Source organism: Benincasa hispida, chromosome 1 (assembly GCF_027475165.1).
Source record: "Benincasa hispida cultivar pf3 chromosome 1, pf3_genome.v1.1, whole genome shotgun sequence".
Classification (NCBI taxonomy): domain Eukaryota; kingdom Viridiplantae; phylum Streptophyta; class Magnoliopsida; order Cucurbitales; family Cucurbitaceae; genus Benincasa; species Benincasa hispida.
The window spans coordinates 92774919-92800480 of NC_143478.1; the positions used below are offsets into that span (position 1 = coordinate 92774919).

Sequence of the window (25562 nt, forward strand, 5' to 3'; positions counted from 1 at the left end):
CTCAATTAGATGAATCCCCAAAATGGTAGGCTTGTTGAGTCGGCGATTTGGCCACTCTCACCCATACAAATCAAAGGACTGCCCTCATAGGTAGGAGTTCACAACTCATTCAGGATTAAGGTCATGTTACCTATGGTCATCCTAGTGAAATGAAAGTCTCTATTATGAACGACGTTATATAACGAGACTAAAAATTTTGTGGTTCGATCTTATACAAACTTCTTTGTATAGAAAATTCCCGCTCGCATGTTTAATACATGAATGATCAGAATCAGATCATTTGTAGCACTTTACAACATTTGTAGCACCTACAAAACGAGTCATACTCGTAGTGTCACCAGGATAAGGCTACAGCCTTATCCATATACTACAGACCATTTAGGTTATCACTTAAACACGATCCACCTGTATGTCTCTATATACATGTTTAAGTTACAACAATTACCACAGATGTTAGTTTATTGGTTTGTAGTTAATGCAACTAAAATATCATATATTTCATAGACAAAAGTGAATAAAATATCATATATTATTAATCACTTAAATGTTTGTTCACACAAGGTTTACAAACTATAGAACTCTACGAGATTTAGGGCATCAACATGGTAGGAGTTTCTCTAATACATGTTAAAATCAATCTAAAACTTTAGCTAATTGGTTGTGGTAAATTTAATTGTATAAACATCTTTAACCAATGTTAAGATTGATTGATTGATTGATTAAAACGTTTAAAATTCTTCGTTCTAATTTAATAAAAAAACCAAGTATAATGTATTCTTAAACTTGTTAGCTAAATTGTGTATAAAATCTCAACGTCCCTCACAAAGTCACATGCCGACATATCGTACTCAAGGCAGTGGTAGTTTTGTAATACTGTGTCAACTACAAACTATCGATCTCTTTGGTTTTCATATTTCCACAGAGGGATCTCCTCTCAAACGAACACACAAGGTTCGAATCCCATCCCCGTTTCATTTCTCTCTCCCTCTTCGTGTACGAATCGTCTGGATCCTCACGGTTTCGGTATTCGAATCCCTTAAACACCTTCCACTGAGTGCAAAATGGTGAGTTTACGATCTTCTTTCGTTTCCAATTCGCTTTACCCTTCTACTGAAGCTTAGATCTGGCTGAAATCTGTTTCGCTTTGGTGTTTCTTGCTCTAATGTTTGCGTGGTTCCTAGTTTCTTCTGTTGAATTTCATTTCCCCAAACTTGCTTTGCTTTCTCTTCGTAATTTGGAATCCAATTAGTCCCATTGTTTTGCTTACGGTTTGGAATTTTGTTCTGTTGTGCCTGCGGTGAAATCATTACTTGAATTCCCTCTGATCTGATGCTTGAGTTGTTACAGTTGAGGAGTGGGTTATCATGGATTAGGTGGAATACCTAGTTGAAAATATATCTCCTCTACCTTCTTCTGGGGATATGGTGATAGAAAGGAAGTGAACTAGTAGGATTTGGACTTTCTTGTTAGAGATACATGATCATCATTCATTGTTTATGATTTTCTTTATCAGTGCTATTCTTATTCATTTCCTTCCTTTTTTTTACCTCTTTTTTTGAGGTTTTTAAAATTTCGTATATTTACTCGGGATCTACTATGGAGATTAATTGGTTTTGTTTTATTTTCTTTCGTGTCCACAGCCTCTCAGACTCGCAATCAAGGTGCATTTTACCAACTATTTTGATTAATCAGGTTTCTTACTGGGTTTATATGTTAATTATGATTTAATTCTTTTATTTTTCCTTCTTTTTAGAGGAAACTTGCTCAAAGGTCGGAAAGAGTAAAGTCTGTGGACTTGCACCCAACAGAGCCATGGTAAGTTTTACTTTCTAGATATATGGAGTTTAATTAGTTCCGTTTGTATGTGTTTATTGCGTTTATACCCTTCAAGGAGTCTAATATTGTAGGAACTTCTTGGAAGGGTTAGTAAAATGTGTTATGGAAAGGAAACTGCTTCAGTTAGATTGGGTACACAAGTTTTGGTAGTTTAACTGAAGATAATAGTCAATGTGTTGGATTATGGCAAAGCAAGGTGTTTGGGTGTAAGAGCTATATGAGTCTTGTGCTCTTATGCTGAAATGATCTAAGCTCCATTTGATAAGAATGTATCTTTTGGTTTTTGGTTTTTTTGAAAATTAATCTTATAAACACCACTCTTGTTTACCTTTTTGTTATCTTCAACCATGTTTTCAAAATCAAGCTAAGTTTTCAAAACTAAGTTTTTAAAAACTTGTTTTTGTTTTTGGACTTTGACTAAGAATTCAAATATTTAAGGCAACAATCATAGTCTGAATCCTCTTAATGGTCACAGTTTAAAATTTTCTTGTAGCTAATTGGAGAGAACTTTTGCACTCCCCGTAAAAAGACCATTTTTTGTATCTCTTTGGATATTTTATTATATCAATAAAATTGTTTCTTATAAAAAAAGAAGAAAAAAAACCATAGTAAGAAAATTAGGAGGAACGAGCATAAATTCCGCCCCCTCCAAAGCATAAAATGTAGTTAGTTATTGAGAACAAAGACAATGGAAAGAACGATAACTGACAGTTTATCATTACTGCAGGATACTGGCAAGTCTGTATTCAGGAACCGTATGTATCTGGAACTACCAATCTCAGGTATGAAAATCTGTGCATTGGATAAGGTCAACAATAGCCTAGACATTCAATTGACTTGATTTTGTCTCTAGCCCCTACTTTTATATATTTAAAATTAACTCTAACCTTTTAATGACTTTTCAGACCATGGTTAAATCTTTTGAGGTCACTGAGTTACCAGGTAATAGATATGCCTTCTCTGTGGTCTGTTTGAGTTTGTTTCCTCCCAAACAGTACTTTTCTTTCACTCTCCTGATCGGGACTCATTTTGCTCGTCAATGTTAATGATGTTTTTGCAGTCAGGTCGGCTAAATTTATAGCACGGAAGCAGTGGGTTGTTGCTGGAGCTGATGACATGTTTATTCGTGTATACAATTACAACACAATGGACAAGATAAAAGTTTTTGAGGCTCACACAGACTACATCAGATGTGTGGCTGTTCATCCTAATCTTCCTTATGTACTGTCTTCATCTGACGATATGCTTATAAAGCTTTGGGATTGGGATAAGGGTTGGGTGTGTACTCAGATTTTTGAGGGGCATTCTCATTATGTGATGCAAGTAACATTTAATCCTAAAGACACCAACACCTTCGCTAGTGCATCCCTTGATCGGACAATAAAGGTAAAATAACCATTAGGTGGGCACATATTGTCCAATTACCCTCTGTTATTTACTCTAATTACCCTCTGGTAACTCTTTGGCCTCCTCTTTGCAGATTTGGAACCTTGGATCCCCCGATCCTAACTTTACATTAGATGCCCATCAGAAAGGAGTGAATTGTGTTGATTATTTCACAGGAGGTGACAAACCTTACCTCATTACTGGTTCTGACGATCACACTGCTAAGGTCTTTATTGGTTAACGAGTTGCTCAAGTGTAGGTGTATTTTAATGGGCACATGTTAGTATGGAATAGCTTATGAGTGTAATCTTATAAACGCAGGTATGGGACTACCAAACGAAGAGTTGTGTCCAGACACTTGAAGGTCATACACACAATGTCTCTGCAGTCTGTTTTCATCCGGACCTTCCTATTATAATTACAGGTTCTGAAGATGGAACAGTTCGCATATGGCATTCAACAACGTATAGGTAACTTTTTCCTGTAAACATTGTGATAAAAGCATAGTATGTGTTGGACATTGCTTATACGATGCATTATTTTTACTTGTATAATTGGAGCAGATTTAGAGAACACATCAGTTATGTATCTTATAGGAGTGTCTGTTTAAGCCCTCAAAAAAATTTTCTTTTATTCTGTTATAGTCACTGCGTACATGAATTAGAACTCCAAACCTTTTGTTTTTTTAACTTGAGTGCTCCTATATGTTGGCATGTTTAGCTAAAAATCTAGTTTCGTTTTGGTTATTTTTAAGTCTCATTTGACACTATTCTCTGTGACCCAATGTCTTCCCTTTTAGCCACAAATTGGAACTTGGTTATCCATATGACTTCTACTTGGAACCTGTTGTGGGCAAGATTTAGAAACAATTCATCTCTTGGAAGAGAAGTTTATTCTCTAAGGAATAGACTTACCCTGGTTCATTTAGTCCTTAGTGGTATCTCAGTTTATTTATGCCCTGTAAAAGATTATGCATGTGTGTTTTGTTTTGTTTTGTTTTTTTTTTCTTGGGAAGGGGTGGAGGAAGGGAAGGGTTCACATTTGGTTAGTTGGGAGGTTGTGGCAAGTCTAAACCAATGGGGCTTGGGGTTTGGATATAGGGATTCTTTAGATGGGCCTTGTTGGCTAAGTGGTCGTGTCGCTTCTCTCCTGAGTTGACCGTTTGTGACATAAAGTTATTATTAGTAGATATGGTCCTCATCCCTTTGCTTCTCTCGAAGTGGGTTTGGAGAGAGGTACCGCCAAAAAAATCTCGGGAAAGCTATTTCGGTTGGGCTCCCTTTCTTTTCTCCGTTTGTTCATTGTCTTGTGGGCGACAAGATGAGTATTTATTCTCGGGAAGATAAATGGTTGGGGGTTAACCTTCTTTGCACATTGTTTTCTCGTCTTTACCATTTATCCAATTCAAAATTCTTCTTTGTGGCTTCCATCTTTCCTTCTTTTCGAAAACTCTTCCCCTGTTTCACTTGGTCTCAACCTTTCCCTTTTTGACAGGGAGGCTATTAGGCTAATGACATTGTTGTTGCCCTCCTTGCTTTAATTGGAGATTTGCTTGAGGAGTGTCTTTGCAAATCCCCATTTTTGGGATAAGGGTAGCTAGTTTTGGTTTGCTTGTTTTTGTGCTATTTTGTGAGGGCTTTCGAGGAAAAGAACAATATAATTTTTAGAGGGGTTGAAAGATCTGTAGGGGAGTTGGTCTTTTATTAGATCTCATGTTTCTATTTGAGTTTTCGCATGTAAAGATTTTTTTATTTTTTCTCAAGGCCTTATTTTGCTTTATTGGATCCCTTTCTTGGGTTAACTGAGCTTCCCTTGCTGTTCTTTTTGTATTCCCCTTGTATTCTTTCATTTATTTTTTTATGAAAGCTTAACTTTTTACTAGTTGTTTTGAAATACTGTTTTTGATTTTTTCAACTGGAGCTTTGTTCTTCTCAGTAGTATCATTAGCTTGCTGCATGTATGTTTTGATTATTGTTGTTTTAATGTTGATTAAGGTCAACATTATTTGGAATGGACAAAGTTTATTAGAGCTTTTACCCTTTGGGTTGATTGGAAACCATAGAGTTTTCCAGGGAGATGAGAGTTTTTTTTATTCTTTTGTGGAATTATACTCTTCTTCTCTTTGCACTAATTGAAAGGTTTTCCTGTAACTTTCTTATCTCTTTGTTTTTTTGTTTTGTTTTTTTTTTTGTTTTTAGTACAATAGGGGATTCGAACCATGAACCTCATGGTTGCTAACACATCTTGGATGCCAGTTGAGTTATGGTCACCTTTGGCTGTAACTTTCTTATCTTGGTTGAGGCTTTCCTCCCTTCACTTTTGTTTATTTCATGTCTTAAATGGAAAAGTTTCTTTCAAAAGAAGAAGAAGAGACTATAATGAAGTATGACAACTCGGTTTGGTTTGTTTGTTTTTTCTTTTTGAGACAGACAACTTGGTTTGTTATGGTCTGTCAGTTGTTTTTCATAAATATACTTCCCCTACTTTTTGTATTCCATACTTTGTGGAATCGTATCTGCTTCATTGCCATTTCCACTAGTTGTGATTATTTCTGATTTACAGGCTTGAAAATACATTAAACTATGGCCTTGAACGAGTTTGGGCAATTGGATACATGAAGAGCTCACGCCGGTAAGTTGATCAATTTTCTAACGTTAAAATTCTTAGTTACATTTTTTTCATGTCCTGATGTAGGATTTTTGAATGCCATACCTTTATTTCTATCTTTTTTAAAACATTAACTTGAGATCCCTACCATCCCCATCCCCCTATGGTATTGGTTAAATTAGCGTGATGTTATGATCAAGAAGAATTGCATTGAGGTTCCAATGAAAAATTTTCATAATTCGTAAAGTTTTCCATGACTTGAACTGGCTGAAATACCACTCCCTACAGGGTTGTGATTGGTTATGATGAAGGAACCATTATGGTAAAACTTGGCCGGGAAGTACCTATTGCAAGTATGGACAACAGTGGAAAGATAATATGGGCTAAGCATAATGAAATTCAAACAGTAAACATCAGGAGTGTGGGAGCAGATTTTGAGGTCTGGAATGGTTTTATTTGTAACTTTTTTTGATCATTAAATTGTCTCTGGTGTGGCCTTAGTTGTGTGCTTTTTTTGCTTCATAGGTTACTGATGGAGAGAGATTACCTTTAGCTGTTAAGGAGATGGGAACCTGTGATCTTTACCCTCAAGTAAGTTATCTTTACATCTGCATTTGAATTCTCTGTATATTTTGTCATCGACTGGCTGGAGCCTATTCCTTTATCTTATGAAATACCTTTTGCTCGTAGCCTTTAGTGATGTTTGGACTTTTGCACTCTTATTCTGGCAATATGCTGCCATTTTTGCAAACTTAAGAGAGGACTGTGTATTTGCCTTTGGCCACTTTCGGTTATCTGAATATCAATCCATTATAAGGAGATACTTTACCGAATATTTATCTTAAGTTTGTTTTGCATAGTGGTGGTGGTGGGGCCTTTTGATTGCAGTCCTGCAGAACTATTTATAAAGTATTATTGTTCCTTGCAAGGTTGACTAAAAAGAAAAAAAATACAAAAAGAAAATGAAAAAGGGAAACAAAAAAAGAATTCTTCCTTGCATGCTTGAACATATTTTGTATACTATCCCATTTGTTTCAGGTGTAAGGATCTGTTCACATCACATATTGTGTTCAGAGAAAATGCAGCAACCTTTCAGTTGCCCCCATCTCTCTCTTTCTCTCTCAAAAAAAACAAAAAAAAACATGCGGTTTGGTTGCTCATAGAAATAAACAACCTTTTTCATTTTAGTAGTGTAGTATGGAATCTCATTTTTCTTATATATATATATATTTATTTCTCTCTTTCTGGTTCATGGCTTTCAGAGCTTGAAGCACAATCCCAATGGGAGATTTGTTGTTGTCTGTGGAGATGGTGAGTATATTATATATACTGCTCTTGCATGGAGAAACAGGTCATTTGGTTCAGCTTTGGAGTTCGTTTGGTCGGCTGATGGAGAATATGCTGTGAGAGAAAGCACATCAAAGATCAAAATTTTCAGTAAAAATTTCCAGGTTTATCTCTATTCTTATTATATGACTTTTCATTTTTGTATTTGTTGCTTTAGTGTTGAAAGAAATTAATATGACTTTATTTTAGGACCATGGATTTCCTGATCCCTTTTGCTATAAAAGCAGGCATATGCATGCACTTTTAGGCGATTAAGAGCATAGTTACAGAGTGAATTTGATGGAACTTGGGTGTTTTACGACAGCCTCGTGTGTGGATATGTACAGCTAGGATGGTTAATTATATGAGGCCTATATGTAAAGTTGGTCTATTATTAAAAATAATTATACGAGGCCTAAATGGTGCAGATGTAGAATCATGGAATAGATGAATATGAATGTCAGGAGCTGTTGCACAAATAAAACTACTTGTCACTGGTACTTGTGCCTTCTAAGAGAATTCTTAGAGAATGTGGTTAGAAAACAACTATAGAGTTCTACTGCAACAACTGAGCATTCAAGTGCAAAGATACTAAATTAATTACTCAGTAAAATAAGTAAATCTTTATTATTATTATTATTATTTTAAATTTATTTCTTTTATTTTTGTTTTTGTTATATTATGTGTTTGAACTTCGGCCAACTATTGTGCTTCTTGTTCTCTTCAATTTTAAAAAATTATCATTTTTTAATGTTGCCTATTAGAAATTGGAGTTAACTAGAATTAACTTTTCAGGAAAAGAGGAGTATCCGACCTACCTTTTCAGCCGAGCACATCTATGGAGGAACTCTATTAGCCATGTGTTCCAATGACTTTATTTGTTTCTATGATTGGGCAGAGTGCAGACTGATCCGCCGAATTGATGTAAATGTGAAGGTGGGTACAGACTTGCATTTGTTAGCTGGTTTTCTATTTCTTTTGCAATATGGTTCTAATTCCTTTTACGATTGTTTCCAGAACCTTTATTGGGCTGATAGTGGTGATTTGGTGGCAATAGCTAGTGATACATCATTTTATATCCTGAAGTACAATGTAAGAATTCTTGTTATGCCGTTAAGAAGTTGATGGCTTTCAATTGTTCCCTAAACAATATGAATCTGAATCTTGCTTCTCACTGCATCGTGGTTTTGGTGTATTTGTATTTGTATTTGCATGGATTGTTGTGTTGCCTTAAAAGTTGTTTCTCATCTGACAAAAGTGAATATTGCAGCGTGATGCTGTCTCCTCCTATTTAGATAGTGGGAGGCCTGTTGATGAACAAGGGGTTGAAGATGCATTTGAACTCCTGCATGAAGTGAATGAACGTGCAAGGACTGGCCTTTGGGTTGGGGATTGCTTCATTTACAACAACTCTTCCTGGAGACTGAACTACTGTGTTGGTGGCGAGGTACTGTGAATGATCAACATTCAACATCCTTGGTTGTTGACTTTTTCAACATGCAGATATCTCCATCTAATTGCCACAATCTAACTTGATATATAACATCATAATTTCAGGTAACCACAATGTTTCATTTGGATCGACCCATGTATTTGCTTGGATATCTTGCCAGCCAAAGTCGGGTCTATTTGATAGACAAAGAGTTCAAGTATGGAAACTTTAGTCCTTTTCATGGAGTCATGGAATCTCGATTTGATATGAGCTGCATTCAGAAACAGAAATTTGATGCTCTTTATTGTGATGCAGTGTTGTTGGATACACATTGCTTCTTAGCTTGATTGAGTACAAGACCCTTGTAATGCGTGGGGACTATGAGAGAGCCAATGAAGTCTTACCTTCAATTCCCAAGGAGCATCGTAACAGGTAATAATAGTTCAATGAGTTGTTTAAAATTTTTCATGGACGTGTGAAAAGTATTTTGATGTTCAATAATATTTGGTTTCTAACCTAGCTTGTACATAATAAGCTAGATTTGTTTGGATATGAAGGTCATGCCATATCATTTGTTTCCATGGTTGTGGATGGTTCCTGCAACTTCTGATACAATCTGAGATTCATTCAAGTTGTTTGTTTCTTTTTCACTTTCTGTGTTTTGTTTCTTCAGTTCCTCCCCTCAACTTTTACTCCGACACCCAACATTTGACAATCTTTCATGACGTTTGAAATTGAGATGCCAAATCTTACTGTATTTAATTGTATAGAAACTTATGGGATTTTTGTACCTGAAATATTTTGAATCGAAGGGCTCTTATTGTCATACCCTGTGTTCTCTTAAAAGTTGGACTTATTTCGTTTTTGTTTTTGTTTTTGGGGATTTATTTGCCCGTAATCGTTTGCATGGTATGGATATTCCATAGTCTTGGAGTTGAAGTTAGTTTGTGCTTGGTTGTGCTCAAAGGATTCAACTTTTTGATATGGGCCGTTTTCAAATATAGGAAAATAAACCAAAATGTTTCAAAATATAGCAAAATTTCACTGTCTATCTGCAATAGACCGCGATATAAACACAAATGATAGACACAGATAGTAGTCTATCGCGGTCTAACGCAGATAGACTGATATTTTGTTATTATTTCTAAATATTTTCAGCAGTTTTATTATTTAAAATAATTTCCCTTTTGATATTGTCTTTCTAGTTAAGTTTAGCATGATAGTTGACCTGTTCTCTGCTAGTGTGGCTCGTTTCTTGGAAGCACGAGGTATGATAGAGGAAGCTCTGGAAGTAGCTACTGATCTGGATTATAGATTTGATCTTGCGATACAGCTTGGTAGATTAGAGATTGCAAGGGTATGATTAACTTTTATATGTATTTTTATTCATTATTTTATTTATATTAATTTGTTTAGTTTTACTGGATACAGTTAATCGTGCTGTATTAAATTTTCCTCTCTCATGCCCATTAAAAATTTCACTGGCCTACTTGCAGGAAATTGCGGTAGAAGTACAGAGTGAATCCAAGTGGAAGCAGCTTGGTGAATTGGCCATGTCCATCGGAAAGGTTCCTCCCCTTATTTTGAACTGTTGCAAGTGTTTATCTATTGTGTATGTTGATTGACATTTGTTCCCTTGATTTGTTCCCCTGTATTGTTTGCAGTTAGACATGGCTGAGGAATGTTTGAAGTATGCTGTAGATTATAGTGGTTTGTTATTGCTGTACTCTTCCCTAGGAGACGCTCAAGGGATTTCACAACTTGCAACCCTTGCCAAGGAGCAAGGAAAGAATAACGTTGCGTTCCTTTGTTTATTTATGTTGGGTAGATTGGAAGACTGCCTTCAGTTGTTAGTAGAAAGGTGAAAAACAAGAAAAATCTTCTTGCACACCCTCCTGATGTTGAATAATAGTTAATCTTATATTATTTATATAAAAAAACATATATATACTTTTTTACAGTAATCGGATTCCTGAAGCTGCTTTGATGGCTCGATCTTATCTTCCAAGCAAGGTATCAGAGATCGTTGCGATTTGGAGGAAAGACCTGAATAAGGTAAACTAAATGGTTATCTTTATGTTGATTTTCTATTTATTTAAACTAGCTCATAACATGCGAGATACACATGAAATTTACTATTTAATGGAAATTTTAAGAACAAAATAGGAAACAAATTTTTTTTTTTTCATAACCCATTTAATAATATAGGAATTAGAATTTAGATTTCTTTCTTTTTAAACTTGATTTGTAATAAATGTGAACTAAAACTTTTTAAAGCCCGAACCAATATTTGTAACACAATAGTATTTTTTTATTTTTTTTTATTTTTATTTTTGACATAATAGTACTACACATAACCAAGTATAAGTACATATAACAATACCTCTTCATTGCTTAAAATAAGTTTTTGAATTTTCAAAGCTTCATTGTGATACGTTTCCATAGTTCCTTTACGAGGAACAAAAACTTTTTAATTTTCATTAATTTTTTAAAGCTTTGAGTTTTCCGATTAAAGAATAAATTTTGATATCCCTTGACATTTTGATAACTAAAAGAACAATATACAGATAGTATATTTATTGACTGATATATATGTGAATGGATTCATCTATTTGATATGTAGCTACCTTCACCCGAATAGTTGCATCCTATTAGCATCAATTGCACTTATTAGAATAAAAAAAAAACTTATAAACAGTTGCTTCCCATTAGTGAAGGAAAAGAAATAAGAATTTAATAAAAAAATGTAAGGACAAAATGGAGATGTATAGGTTCTCCCTTCATAGTTCATTTTATATATCGTATAGATATAGATGGACTGGTGAAAGAAACATTTTGACGATGTCTCCTATCAACATTGTGGAGGAACATTGTAAATAACTTTATGATGGTAGAGTTCTTCGAAATTGTGAAACATAGATGGTATAACATGCAAAAACTTCTCATTTGGGCCCATGTAGTTATGAAGCTATGATATGTAGAAAGAAACTGCGTTTAATGGGGACTATATTAGCCTTTTCTTTTACGATCTACGACATCTTGATAAACATTGACCGTAATTCAGGTTAACCCAAAAGCTGCCGAGTCATTGGCTGATCCTGAGGAGTATCCTAATTTGTTTGATGACTGGCAAGTTGCACTTTCTGTTGAATCTAGAGCTGCACAGGACAGGTAAAATTTTGCTTTCTTCTTAAGGGTTGCATTGGTTTACATGTCATTTTGTGAACGTGTCAAGGGAAGTGCACAAATGCATGGGCAAGACAGCAAAAATTCATTGGAAGTTTACATTACAAGGTTTTTCTGTTTTGGTGTCCCTATATAGGTAGCTGATACCTGACTTCTACTATACTAAGTGTTATTTTTTTCTTTTTGGTGTGTTTGTTTTTTAGGGGAGTTTTTAGCCCTGCAGAGGAGTATGGTAATCTTGCTGATAGGCCATACACAACACTTGTGGAGGCCTTTAGGAGTATGCAAATAGAAGGGCATCTTGAAAATGGAGACATCGATCATGAGGTATGCCTTTGCACGAGTGAGAGTGAAATAACATCTCAGTTGTAAATGCTGTTTTTGGTTTCGTTACTTGAGGATATGAATCTTAGCCGCGAATCAGGTGATATGAAGAGCATAGTTTGAAGTGTTTGTCTATTTACTCAGTGTTATGGAATCTGGCATTATCTATATGCTGTTGTGGTTACTTCACTTTCTCCCTCTATCCTTTCAACTGTTCTATGACAGGACACCGAACAGAATGGAGGAGAAGAGCAAGACAAGCATATAGAAGAACACAATGGAGATGGGAGCCAAGAGGAGTGCGAGGGTATTGTGGTTGATGCTGATTCAACGGATGGTGCAGTTCTCGTTAATGGTAGTGAGGCTGATGAAGAGTGGGGTACGAATACCAAATCAGCCTAAAAGCAATTGGTTGAGCAAGTGCGAAACGAAATCCAATTTTGTCTCTGGTGATTAGTTGATTCCAAAATGCCATTTTATTAGAACTTCATTTCATTGACCTATATGTTTGTCAAACTTGAATCTGGATGTGTACTGTTTCTGTGACCCCCTACACACAACTCCCACAGTCGCATACACGCTCTAGCTAACGAAGAATTATTGTATCCGATTTGGTTTATAACTTCTATAGGCCATCTGTCTGATTGCAGTGATTATGGCACATAAGTAGGTCGTGCAAGATGATTGGTTCCTGGCTGCTGCATGGAAACACCCTACTTGAGGCTGAGGGAAAGGAAATATTTAGCATGAAAAGGGGGAGCTTTGGTGCCATGATAAACGGCATAATGGAGGACATAGAAGTTTCTTTCACCGTGTCGGGAAACAGCGTCCCAAAAGCCCTTGTCATTCTTTGCAAACTACATATATTATTGTGATTTAGATGTGCCCTTAAATCATGTTGTTTAATCACGTTAGTTTACAATTCATTATCATCCTCTGGCCTTTGTTCTTTAGGATTGTCTTGTGCATCATCGGCATTGAAGAAGTTTCCTACTTTTCTCTGTGAAGTTTTGTATACATTTTGCACCTTACATTGTTGAAATGAGAATTCTCCTGATGCAATTTTCTCAACCTGGAAACGAAAAACTCGACATTCCTCTGTTCGATTGGTTCTTTGTTTCTTTAGATTTTGTTTTGTTTTGTTTTGTTTTTTTTTGTTTTTTTTTTTTTTACTGTCAAGATATTTTCATTTGGCTCCAAAATATATACTTTTCACAATTAGTTTCTATTACATGTATTTACCAAGCGGTTAATTAGTTTTAACAGATTGAGTTAATGAATAGCACTTATTTCCACTTGTCTGTGTAACACTGATATGGTGTTAGAACAAGGGGTTATATATTCAAATTTCTATGATGTCATTCTCTCTAATTTAATATTTTCATTATGAAAATAAACATAGATTAATTGAAATAGTACTTATACAATTCATTATGAGTTAGAAGTTTGATTTTCTTATTTCACATATTGTCAAAAAGAAAAAAAAAAAAAAAGAAGAGATTTTTACTTGTGGGAACTTTTACGAATTTTTAAGTCCATCCGTTTGGGTCAATTGTTGATGTTTTTGCTTCTTGTTTTTAGTCCATTTGTTCCAATTTTCTCCGTATAGTAATTTATGTAACCCAACGACCTTTCTTTTTTTTGGGTTGAAAGGAGGGAAACCACACTTGATGATGGTGTGTGTCTAATAGTTAATGGGGCTGGCTTGTGTTTATAACAATATATACTCCAAACACATATTTATGATTTCAGAATTTTCTCAAATAAATCCTAGACATTTTATCTAGATATATTATTCTCAAATAAATCTAATTTATCTTCAACTGTCCGTGCATGAAACTATACCTATAGGGAATGTAAGATGTAATATTGGAATGTACCCATTTTTTTTGTTATGAAATTTGAAGAGATTAATAAACATAAATAATATAAAGAATTGAATGATAAAAAAAAAAATCATCCAAATTCTATTCTCCCATGGCATTCTGTACAAATTAAATTTAAAATTTACTTATGAGTAATGAATTAAAGAAGATTACATTGAGCGAGATTTTAGTTTTACGTTATTTTGAATAATTCAAATAATCATATGGATCCTCTCTCTCAATTATATTGGTAGTATTTAACACAAACTCTTATGGTAAAGTTACAAACGCGAATATAACATTGATTTCAAGTTATTCATAATATGTACTATCTCCTAATAAAGTAAATGATAAATGCTAAAAAAAGATATAATATAAGAAATACAAAATACAAAATACAAATATGTATACTAAAAAAATATTGCCCATCCTAATTTTTCATTTCGGACACTAACTATATAGATGTACCAACCCAAGTTCTAAAAAATTGTAATAGACTAAAATTTTCCCCATTTATTCGCTGTGTTCAATTACATAAAAATATAATTTTTAGACACACATATTCGAAAAATATATTTATCAAATTAAATATTAAATGGAAAAAGATTGTTTTCAAATATAGGTAAATGAACAAAAATATTTACAAACAATAGTAAAATATCATGATCTATCTATGATAGACCGTAATAAACTGTGATATTTTGCTATTATTTATAAATATTTTTAACAGTTTTGACATTTAAAATAAATTTTTGACGGAAAATACCACGTGCATCGGACAGGTAGAAATTTGGTATAAGAAATAACTAAAAATGAGATAAAAAGATATAAAGGTTCTATGGTGTAGTGGTTAGCACTCTGGACTTTGAATCCAGCGACCTGGGTTCGACTCCCGGTAGGACCTTTTCATAATATATTTTATTTTTGTCAGATTTTTACATAAAATTTGAAACTCGAAGACAAAAAAAAAAAAAGAAGAAGAAAAACTTTGAAATTGTGTGTTGTTAAATTGTGTTGCTAAAAAATAAGATACAACGTTATAACCCTAATATATTGACATTTTTATCGATATTTTGATATTTTTATGAGATTGATAACAATATGAGAGGTTAATCCTCGTTTTCATTATATTGTAAAAAAATTATCAAACACAAAAATGTAAGCAACAAAATATTACTCATGTGAATATAATTAAATAATAAACATTTAATTTGTTTAAAAAAGTGTAGAATATTTATTAACTAATTTTATTTTTTGAAATTTTTATTTTTATAATATTTCTAGAAATATCCATCGACATTAACATTTTATGACCATTCCCATCAATATTTGCAGCATTCAAAATCTTGACATTTCCATTGACATTAATATTTTAAACCTTGGTTAAAATTTTTCAATAATATGGACTAAATTAAAAAAAAATACTAAAATATATTTAGAGAGAAAAACAAAAAATACATTTTCCTTTATAAGTTTTGAGTTTAGTTTTTATTTGCTCCATAGATTTTAAAATATTACACTTTCAGTTCTTTAATTTTGAGTTTGGTTTCAATTTCTCTAGGTTTAAAAATGTTACAATTTTACTCTTCAGATTTGAGTTTTGTTTCAATTTGATTCTTAAATTCTAAGATTTATACTTTTAAACTCATTTTTCATTAAATACTTACTTCAATCTTTGATGTTGATATCTATTAATTAGTTAAAATAATCATGGAGTGAAATTTAAAATAAAATTTAATACCGATGAAAAATAGTGAAAACTTAATTAATTAAAATTATTTTTATATTAATTTATAGCCGTTAATACTAAAGATTAAAAGTGAGCATTTAATGAATAATCAAATTTCAAAGTATAAATCTTAAAACTTAGGGACCAAATTTAAATAAAGAAAAAAAACTTATAAATAGAAAAATCCCAAAAATATTTACATTTCATATCAAAAAGTTCCAAAAGTACAAAACACTTTTGAAACTTTTTGCTATAAAGTATAAATATTTTAAATATTTTTTATATTTAAAAAAGTCCCCTTAAAAAACTCAGATTTCAAGAGTAAAAAATAGTAACTTAGGGACCAAAATAGGACCTTTAATATTAATATGGTTGTTTTCAAAACTTATTAGAGAAATATTGTTGTTTTGAAACTTATTAGAGAAATATTGTTGTTTTGGGAGTTCGAGGCTAGAAGTCGAGGGTTGAGGATTTGATTAATGTAGAGGTCGAACGTTGAGAACTCGACAAACAAAGAAAAAGTTGGAAACAATATGTATATTAGGGTTGTCGAAGATTGAAGTTTCGACATACATAAGTCGAAACTTCAACCCTCGACAAGGAAGCTAAGTGGGTGAAGGAATCTCACTAATTTTGTGATAAGGATCTCGCTCTAGAAAGAAATCTCAATAATTTTGTGATGATGTATTTTAGGTTGTCGAAGGTTGAAGTTTCGACATACATAAGTCGAAACTTCAACCCTTGACAAGGAAGATAAGTGGGTGAAGGAAATCTCGCTAATTTTGTGATGAGTATCTCGCTCTAGAAGAAAATCTCGTTAATTTTGTGATGATGTATATTAAGGTTGTCGAAGGTTGAAGTTTCGACATACATAAGTCGAAACTTCAACCCTCGACAAGAAAGATAAGTGGGTGAAGGAAATCTCGCTAATTTTGTGATGAGGATCTCGCTCTAGAAGGAAATCTCGCTAATTTTGTGATGGGGATCTCGCTTTAGAAGGGAATCTCGCTGGTAAGGTGAGCATCGCTAGGAAGATAGTTTGTTAAAGAAATGCTTGATCTCGCTCATGAGGAGGATCTTGCTCATAATTGTCTTCACTTTATTTACTTTCCATAGAAAATATATATATATATATATATATATATATATAACCAATAAGAAAAAAAGCTAATAATCATTAATGAAAAAATAACAACAATAAAAGAATTTTGTTACAACTAATAACTATAATTGAGTAAGTTTAATGAAAGTGCATATATTAAAATTGACTATAATTGAATAAGTCTGAAAAAATATGGTCAATCTTGATTTTATTATCAAGTAAATTAAAAAAAGGTGTGAGGTCTTATCACCATGCTGCCTCTGCTTCGATTCCCCTGCGCGATTCCCTACATGCATTGATCGACTGCATGCATGCTCCCTCTGCCCGCCACTGATCCGATTCCTCTGCTCCGATTCCTTGCATGCATTGATGCATTGATGCCCCTCTGCCATAACCTTAATGCCTCTTCAACCACCCCAAACCCATGGGTCGAGTGTTCAAACACTCGACCTACATCCTTTTAAACCCCCATCCTCTTCATTTTTGCTGACTCACTCCCTCGATAATTTTTGCTGACCCACTCCCTCGATAGCTCACTACCCTTGATTTTGCTCACTCCTCTCCCTTTGATTTGCTCACTACTTCTTCATAGCTTATTGCCCCCTCACTGCCTTCGAAAATAAGCCTTCAGAATCATCTTCCTCTCCTCCCATTTCCATTTCCATTTCTTTTCTTGTATTTCGTTTAATACAAATTATTCTCACACAACTATACTGGTTCGTCACTCTACTAAATTTTTATTTTTTAAGAATAATTATAAATTTTATTTTTGTTCTTATATTATTATTTTTTTTATAGATTCTGATTTTTTTTTAAAAAAATTTTTTTGTAGTTTTTTTTCAGATAACAAATAAAAGGAAAAAAGGGTGAACGTTGTCACTTTGAAGAAAAAAAGAGAACTACCGTTGAATCTGTGAGTTGAACTTATGATATTTGAAAAGTTTAGTTTATTCTTATGATATTTGATTTATTTAGTATTAACTTTGATGTTTATAGTGTTAAAATGTTTAGTTTATTGTTATGTTTAAGAAGTTGATATTTATAGTTTAATACAAAATTATTGTGATAGTTAACAAGTTTAGTATAGTTTCAAAAGTTTAATATAGTTTGAAAATTTTCGTTTATTCATATGAAAATTATTGTTGTTATGTTTATTGTGATAAGTTGATATTTTCTAGTATTAATTTTGAAAATATAGTTTAAAATAGTTTGAAAAAGTTTAATTTAATTTAATTTTTTATTTTGTATTAAATTTGAAAAAATAGTTTTAAAAAGTTTACCTCATTTTAATTTGAAAAGTTTAATTTGTTGTTATTTTTAAAAATAGTTATAAAAAGTTTAATTTATTGCTATGTTTAAAAATAGTTATAAAAAGTTTAATTTATTGTTATGTTTAAAAAGTTGATGTTCATAAAACTTAAAAAGTTTATGTTTATAAACTAAAAAATTTAATATTTTTTAATATACTTCTTATAAAAATATAATACAAAAAATTGATGTTTGTCTTTTTTTTTTTTAGAAAATGGCAGGCAAATGCTTGGGATTTTTGTTGTTTACAAATGGTAATATGATTGATGGTATTGATGGAGTTGAGTATGACCAACCACCAAGTGGGAGTTTTACCATAAATGTGAACAGTGGAATTGTATTTGAACAATTCATTGAAATGGTTTGGATGTTACTTAGTGTAGATATAGGAGCAAATCAGATAGAAATAATATATAGACATCCTAATCTAGAACCATCAGGATCAATAAGATTTATGTCATTCCCTATTTCAAATGCACAAGCTAAGAACTTGATGTTCTCAATGGCAATGTCACTGCCAAATCTAGTGCATTTGTATGTAAATGTAAATAGGATAGGGGTGGATCCTGATACATCATTTAATCAGTTTGAAGATCAAACTCAATGTATCGATCTTGATCCAGAGTCAGTTGCATCGCCATGTGATAATGAAGATATGGCGGCTAACAACCTGTACAGAGACTTCAGAATAGAAACGTATGACGAATTTGAAGAGTTGGATTTCGATGGTTGTGAACAGGAGATGCTTTCAGATACATTCAATGATTTGGATATGAATGTACTAGATAGCATTCGGGAACATGACCCAATTGTAACTCCTGTGGACGTTGACAATACTTAATTGTATAAAGGGACGATTTGTCAAGACAAGGAAATACTACAACACACGGTCAAATATTTTGCAATAAAGTGTCATGCACCATATGAGGTTGTTGAATCTACACCGACGATTTGGACAATTCGGTGTAAGAAGTGGGAGGAAGGTTGCAAGTGGAGACTTCGTGCAATAAAGAAAAAATCGCATGGCTTGTTTGAGATCACTAAGTATGATGAGCAACATACATGTTTTTATTCAGAACTAAGTCAAAGTCACGTACAATTGGATTCATCAATGATTGCACTGGAGTTCTGTGACGCCGTAAGAGAAAAACCATCTATCAGTGTGGCACAACTGCAGTCCAACATCAAATCAAAGTTTGGATATCATGTTCCTTACCATAGGTTATGGGAGGGAAAAAGAAAAGCGTTGGCTAAAGTGTTCGGTGATTGGGATGAGTCTAACAAATTGTTGCCCAGGTGGTTATATATGGTTAAGCACACCAATCTCGGAACACGTGTAGGGTGGAGAGTTAAAGAAACGCTTACTGAAGGCCATGTTATCCTAACTTCTGTATTTTTGGCATTTGGTCCTTGTATAGAAGCTTTTAATAAATGTCGGCCGATAATTCAGATAGATGGTACACACTTGTACGGCAAATATAGAGGAAAATTGTTGATTGCTATATTAGTTGACTTGAACGGCCATCTTCTTCCACTTGCGTTTGCTGTTGCTAATGAAGAGTCCGCAGACTCATGGGGATGGTTCCTGAAACACTAGAAATTGTAACACACGAATAGATGTGTTTAATTTCAGATCGAGATGGATTGGACAGAACCAACCACTCGACAACGATGTGGATTTTGTAATCAGTTAGAACATAATCGAAGGAAGTGTCATTCGTTACTTAGACGGGCTCCAGATAGTTAGGGATTGAAAAATAAATAATTTTTTTATTATATATTCATTTTATTGTATATTCAAAAATTTTTTATTATAATTTATTTTATATTTAATTTTTTATTATAATTTATTGTATATTCAATTTTTTTTTATAATAATTGATTGTATATTCAATTTTTTTTTATTGTAATCAATAAAGTTTTACATTATTCTTTACCCTCACACTACATGAGTGAATTTACCCTCACTTTTCTCTACTATTCTATTTACTTATTTTGCCTTTTTTTAATTTACTTGATAATAAAATCAAGGTTGACCATATTTTTCAGACTTATTCAATTATAGTCAATTTTAATATATGCACTTTCATTAAACTTACTCAATTATAGTTATTAGTTGTAACAAAATTCTGTTATTGTTGTTATTTTTTCATTAATGATTATTAGCTTTTTTTCTCATTGATCATATATATATATATATGAAAAGTAAATGTGAAGACAATTATGAGCTCCTCATGAGCGAGATCCAATGAGATCAAGATTTCTTTAAAAACTTCTTCCTAGCGATGCTCACCTTACTAGCGAGATTCAGCCCACATTTCTAGCGAGATTCCCTTCTAGAGCGAGATCTTCATCACAAAATTAGCGAGATTTCCTTCTAGAGCGAGATCCTCATCACAAAATTAGCGAGATTTCTTTTTATCTTTTATTGTATATTCAATTTTTTTTATTATAAAGTTGTACATTATTCTTTTAATTAAGTTGTACATTATTCTTTTAATTGAGAAACAAATATTTTTTTAATTGAGAAATAAATATTTTTTTTTTCAGATCATGGCTTTAAACCCAGGACCTGTTGATCACGATGTTTTGTACGACCAGTCCATTCATCGATCATCTGTTGTATGGCGAGATCGTACTAGGAGAAATATCTTGCAGGCATCGAGAGGCAGTTCTCCAGCGCACTATCCCGCTCCACCCTCGAATACTACCGCTACTGCGCACATCTGGATTCTATGGGGTTGCCAGATTAGGATTTATTCAGTTGGACTGGCATCTGATCACAGCCTTGGTCGAGAGATGGAGGCCCGAGACACATACATTTCATATGTCTGTTGAGAGTGCACTATCACTCTACAAGACATAGAAGTGTTGTTGGGGTTACCTGTTGACGGTGAGCCGGTCACCGGAGTGATGTACGATGACTGGTCAGAAGTTTGTCAACTGTACCTCGGTGCAACCCCACCACCGACAAGATTAAAGGATCGAGGTTAAGTTTAATATGGTTAGGAACACAATTTCGTGAGCTCACAGATGATGCAGACGAGGCAACCGTCATAAGATATGCGCGAGCATATATACTACAAATGATGGGTGGAAGTCTGTTTTCAGATAAATCAAGTCATTTTGTTCACTTGATGTTCCTGCCACTGTTAGCTAACCTCCATAATGCGGGGGGTATTCGTGGGGTGGAGCATGCTTGGCATGGTTGTATAGACAACTATGCAAAGCAACAAGACCTGAGGTTTGAGAGATAGCTGGGCCTCTCATACTTTTGCAACTATGGGCTTGGGAGCGATTTCCAACAATGGCTCCACAACTACAACATGTTAATGACGCTCAGTTAGTTGGACGAGCCTACGGTTCTCGGTATGTTGTTTTAATTCAATTTAATTTTTATATCACTGATCTAGTTAATTTAAATTCTAAATTATCAATTTAAAAATTTAGGTGGAGAGACAAATTTTGTGTGACTAGGACAGCCACACATGTAGTCAGCCAGTATAGATACATGTTTGATCTGCTTCAACCTGAACAGGTACATTACACTGAACCTAATTGATTATTTTATACACATTTTTATTGTATTTGTCTTTAATATTCTCTAATATAATATTTTGTGTTTCAGGTTATTTGGGAGTTGTACAAAATTATTATGCATACTTTGCCTAATTTTTGTACGAATGGTCAAAACATATGGCGGACGATGAGTCCTCTCATATGTTTTCACATTGGTGAGTGGCATCTTCCTGACAGGGTGATGAGACAATTCGGTTTTCAGCAGGATGTCCCATCGCCTTGTAATACTGAACCCGTACTGCATGATATTGACCTAAGGACTGGAGATTGGTCCGAAAAAGTTGCACATTTGGTAGTGCGATGGCACTATCGTGCAAGGTTTATTGCAGTGGGGGTTTCTCTTGAACAGTTTGACACAGATGTCACTCCAGAATATATTCATTGTATAATAATATCACAAGGCGCTACGTCACTCGTCCGGGAGCAGCTGTGGGTCATCTGGTAAATGAATGAATATTATCTAATTATTTTTAATTTAAATTTATTTTAAATATTGTCTAATTGTTTTATAATTCACAGAGATCGAACAACAGTAGACTCCGTGAGGTTGCGAATGATCCGAGGTTCTTGCTATATGTAGTGACAACCAAAGCTATATGGAGGAAATTCATTATATGTACGATATACCTATTGTTCCTCCACCAGCTCCTAGACGTAGAGGACCTGTTCGGGAAGAGGATGAGTTTGATGAGGTTGCACATAATGTGGAAGAGTTGCCCCCTATGATGCAGACGCAGAGTCAAACTGATTATGTTAGTCCGATGATGATGATGCCAGCATTTGGTTCAGGACATTATGACTCAGAGGCTGGTCCTTCGTCTTCATACGTGCATGGACATGGTCGGGGTCGTGGAGAGCATAATGAATATTTATATTATGAAGCGCCTGCAGAGGTACCAGAGCAACATCAAGAAGAACCCGAGCAACCTCAAGTTCGAAGTCGACGACGACAACTAGCTCGAAATCGACGACGTCCGCCTTGTGGGACACATTAATTTTTGTAATTATTTTTATATAAATGAGATATTTAATTTACATTTTCTTTTATTTTTATGAGATATATATTTTTTAATTTATTCTTTTTAGAGTTTAAATAAATTAATAAAATATTTTTAGAAATTGTTTTTATAAAATGAAAAATTTTTAAAAAAAAAGAAAGAAAGAAAGAAAGAAGAAGGTGTAATGTGTAATAATTAAAAAAGAAAAAAAAAAGAAAGAGCAAGGTCGAGGGTTCAAACTCCGACCTACCTTGGTCGAATTTTGAACCCTCGAGTTATTAAAAAAAAAAACAATATTTTTACAAATAGTTTGAAAACAACCTTATTTTCCTAAATAGTTTCTAAAAGGACAATATCCTTTTAATTTTCCCGACCAAAATATACTCTCTCTCTCTTTTTTTTTTAGTAGAAAAACCTATGATTTGACAAGTGAAAAATGAGTATCTACAATATGAAATAATGGGATCAACTCACCAAATCATAGCATTTAACATAGAGTAAATGTAAGTTTACAAATAAATTGGTAAATAAATAGATAATTTTTTGGAATGCCTTGAATATGTTTATTGGCGCTTCAAACAACCAAATATAGGGTCTCGCTGCCCAGTCAGTGAATCGGGGTTTAGAGGCGGCACGCCCTATGGAGGGTTCAAGGGCAACACCCTTGAAACCTATTCAAAATTTGTATTTAGCATTTTTGTTGTAGTTATTTACGATTATGACACTAGGGGTTAGAGTAGTGTGCTATATAAACTCTTTAATCCTAGAGGCGTCGTTTGTGTATTCAGAAAACATTATCTCTAGTAATATCTATGAAGCACGGACATGCGAGATATGGATAAGATAGGATACGATGATATGCCAATTTCTAAAAAACTAGGATATTGAGTAGCTTGAAGATACATTTTCTTTTTCTTAAAAAACAAAATCTAGAATATATATAAATTTAGCGTACAAGTTAATGACAATAGTACAAAATACAATACAAACACTAAAATACAATAAATACAAAAAGCACCATCTAAGATGTTGAAGTACAATAGTCAATAAAATGTAATAGAAAAATGACTCATATTGATTGGAAAAAAAGAAGAAGATTAGAGGGAGAAGTATGAAGATAAACAAAGAACTTCTTTGTTGAATTTGTGAATGTATACTTAGTCCTCTTAGTTGGAGAGTCTTTAGGATAGTTAGAGCATGGTTAAAGCTTTTGTAGGTTCTATTCTAAAATTGTTAGTGTAGTATTTATACTCCTATACACTTCTTGTAAAGATATACTTTTGATATATACATATTTAACATGGTATCGAAGCCCTTTCTCCCATAACCCCTTCTTACTTCAAATCTACACTTCTCTGTCTAGATCTGGTGGGAGTCTCCTCAGATCCGACGAGTCATCTCGCTTTTGTGCACTTCCAGATTTGGTGAGCTTCGACACAACCCAGTGGATCTCTGTTCTCCATTTTGACGCTTTGCCAACGTTCCAAATCCGCGCACTACGCTTCGCCAGCTTAACTGCACGACGTTCATGTCACGACGCTTTGCCAGACCTTTGCCCACGCGTTCCAGATTTAGTCAAGCCTTCCAGACCTCCGCCTCTACGCTTCTGTGCGTTCCAGATCTGTAACCTTTCAGATTCGTTGCTTCCAGATCCGGTGTGCTTTCAGATCTGACTCGAGCCAAGCCGCGACGATTCTACCAAGCCGAACTGATCCTGTCAAGCTGAGCCGAGACAATCCTATCAAGTTGAGCCGAGCCAATCCTGTCAAGTCGAGTCGAGTCGAGCTGATCCTGAAGGAACTCGATATAAAAAAATCCATGAGCGGAAGCGAACCATCCAAATTTCATTTTGATTGAAAGCACGAATTTAAAGTAAACATACAGATTATGCATTCTAAGTAAAATTACAACATGCTTTTTAAACTAGAAAAAAAAGGTTCAAGAGATTATACCTTTGAAGAACATTTCTTCATGTAAACCCCTCGAACTATCATGACCTCGAACATAGCAACCTTGAAGACTTTCTTCAAGAATCTCACGAACCAAAAAGGAAGACACCATCACTTGAAGCCTTCGGTATACTCGGGGTGAGAACCCAGGAGTTTTGGGTTCTAACTATTTTGGTAAGGAAGGTTTTTGAGTTTATAGGAGGAAGAAGATTAAAGAAGATGACTATTGTATAGCAAGCTTCTCAATCGTGTAGTCTCTCAGCCTATCATATAGACTTGTTATACGTCTATAAGGAAGAAAAGAATAATAAACTCTTTTATTCCATTTTACCATAAAAAACCAATTAACTACCCACTAAAGTGGTTTGAGAGAAAAAAAGATTATTATTCAAAATAATAAATAATATAAATAAATATGATAACCATCTTATCATATTATATTTATAACCTATAGTTTTAATATTGCATCATATACCATATAAACTGTACTTCTTTTTCTCTATTTTATGGCATTTAATATAAATCATATTTATATTAAAATTAACAACTATTTGAATCTTATTCAAATATTTATTTCTTCCAATTAATCTATAATATCAATTACATTATAACAATTATATCATACATAATTGAATCAATTTAATTATATCATATATAATTATATTTCCTCTTATTAATTTGAACAATTCAAATTAATCTAAAAACTGATTCTCAACTAAATCTTTTTGAGCTACCAAGGGGACCTTATGAACATGTAGCTTGAAGCTCCAACGATACGTGAATATTTAATTAAACTCCTTCATTACATTATCCACCATCCGTTAATTGTCGGGCACTCCACTAAAGACCGACAGCTGCACTATTCGCTCTACAAATATATTTATGTGTCCATTGGATATAACCAATTAATAGTATGATGACCCTTCATAAATTGC

At 33.6% G+C, this 25562-nt stretch overlaps 1 protein-coding gene, 1 non-coding gene and 1 pseudogene across 4 annotated transcripts; all 3 read left to right on the forward strand.

The window, feature by feature from the left end:
• Positions 1 to 797: 797 nt before the first annotated feature.
• LOC120081158 (coatomer subunit beta'-2-like) lies at positions 798 to 13168 on the forward strand. Of its 3 annotated transcripts, none has more exons than XM_039035842.2 (25): positions 798 to 1064; positions 1641 to 1661; positions 1754 to 1815; positions 2564 to 2618; positions 2742 to 2778; positions 2897 to 3222; positions 3317 to 3448; positions 3544 to 3692; positions 5785 to 5853; positions 6118 to 6268; positions 6355 to 6420; positions 7092 to 7280; positions 7951 to 8091; positions 8173 to 8247; positions 8426 to 8602; positions 8713 to 8804; positions 8903 to 9019; positions 9830 to 9944; positions 10084 to 10155; positions 10252 to 10448; positions 10549 to 10642; positions 11652 to 11758; positions 11977 to 12100; positions 12323 to 12546; positions 12748 to 13168. In XM_039035842.2, the coding sequence occupies exons 1-24, from the start codon at positions 1062 to 1064 to the stop codon at positions 12497 to 12499; spliced, it is 2748 nt and encodes a 915-aa protein (XP_038891770.1). In that variant the 5' UTR covers positions 798 to 1061; the 3' UTR covers positions 12500 to 12546; positions 12748 to 13168. The 3 variants fall into 3 exon arrangements, with proteins under 3 accessions (XP_038891770.1, XP_038891786.1, XP_038891778.1); XM_039035858.2 differs by having other exon boundaries at positions 12323 to 12517; positions 12729 to 13168; XM_039035850.2 differs by having other exon boundaries at positions 12323 to 12517.
• Positions 13169 to 14794: 1626 nt separating this feature from the next.
• Positions 14795 to 14866, forward strand: TRNAQ-UUG (transfer RNA glutamine (anticodon UUG)). The gene has a single exon. It is a non-coding gene; the product is annotated as a tRNA-Gln (tRNA).
• Positions 14867 to 18459: 3593 nt separating this feature from the next.
• LOC150038855 (uncharacterized) lies at positions 18460 to 19698 on the forward strand (annotated as a pseudogene).
• The last annotated feature ends 5864 nt before the right edge of the window (positions 19699 to 25562 follow it).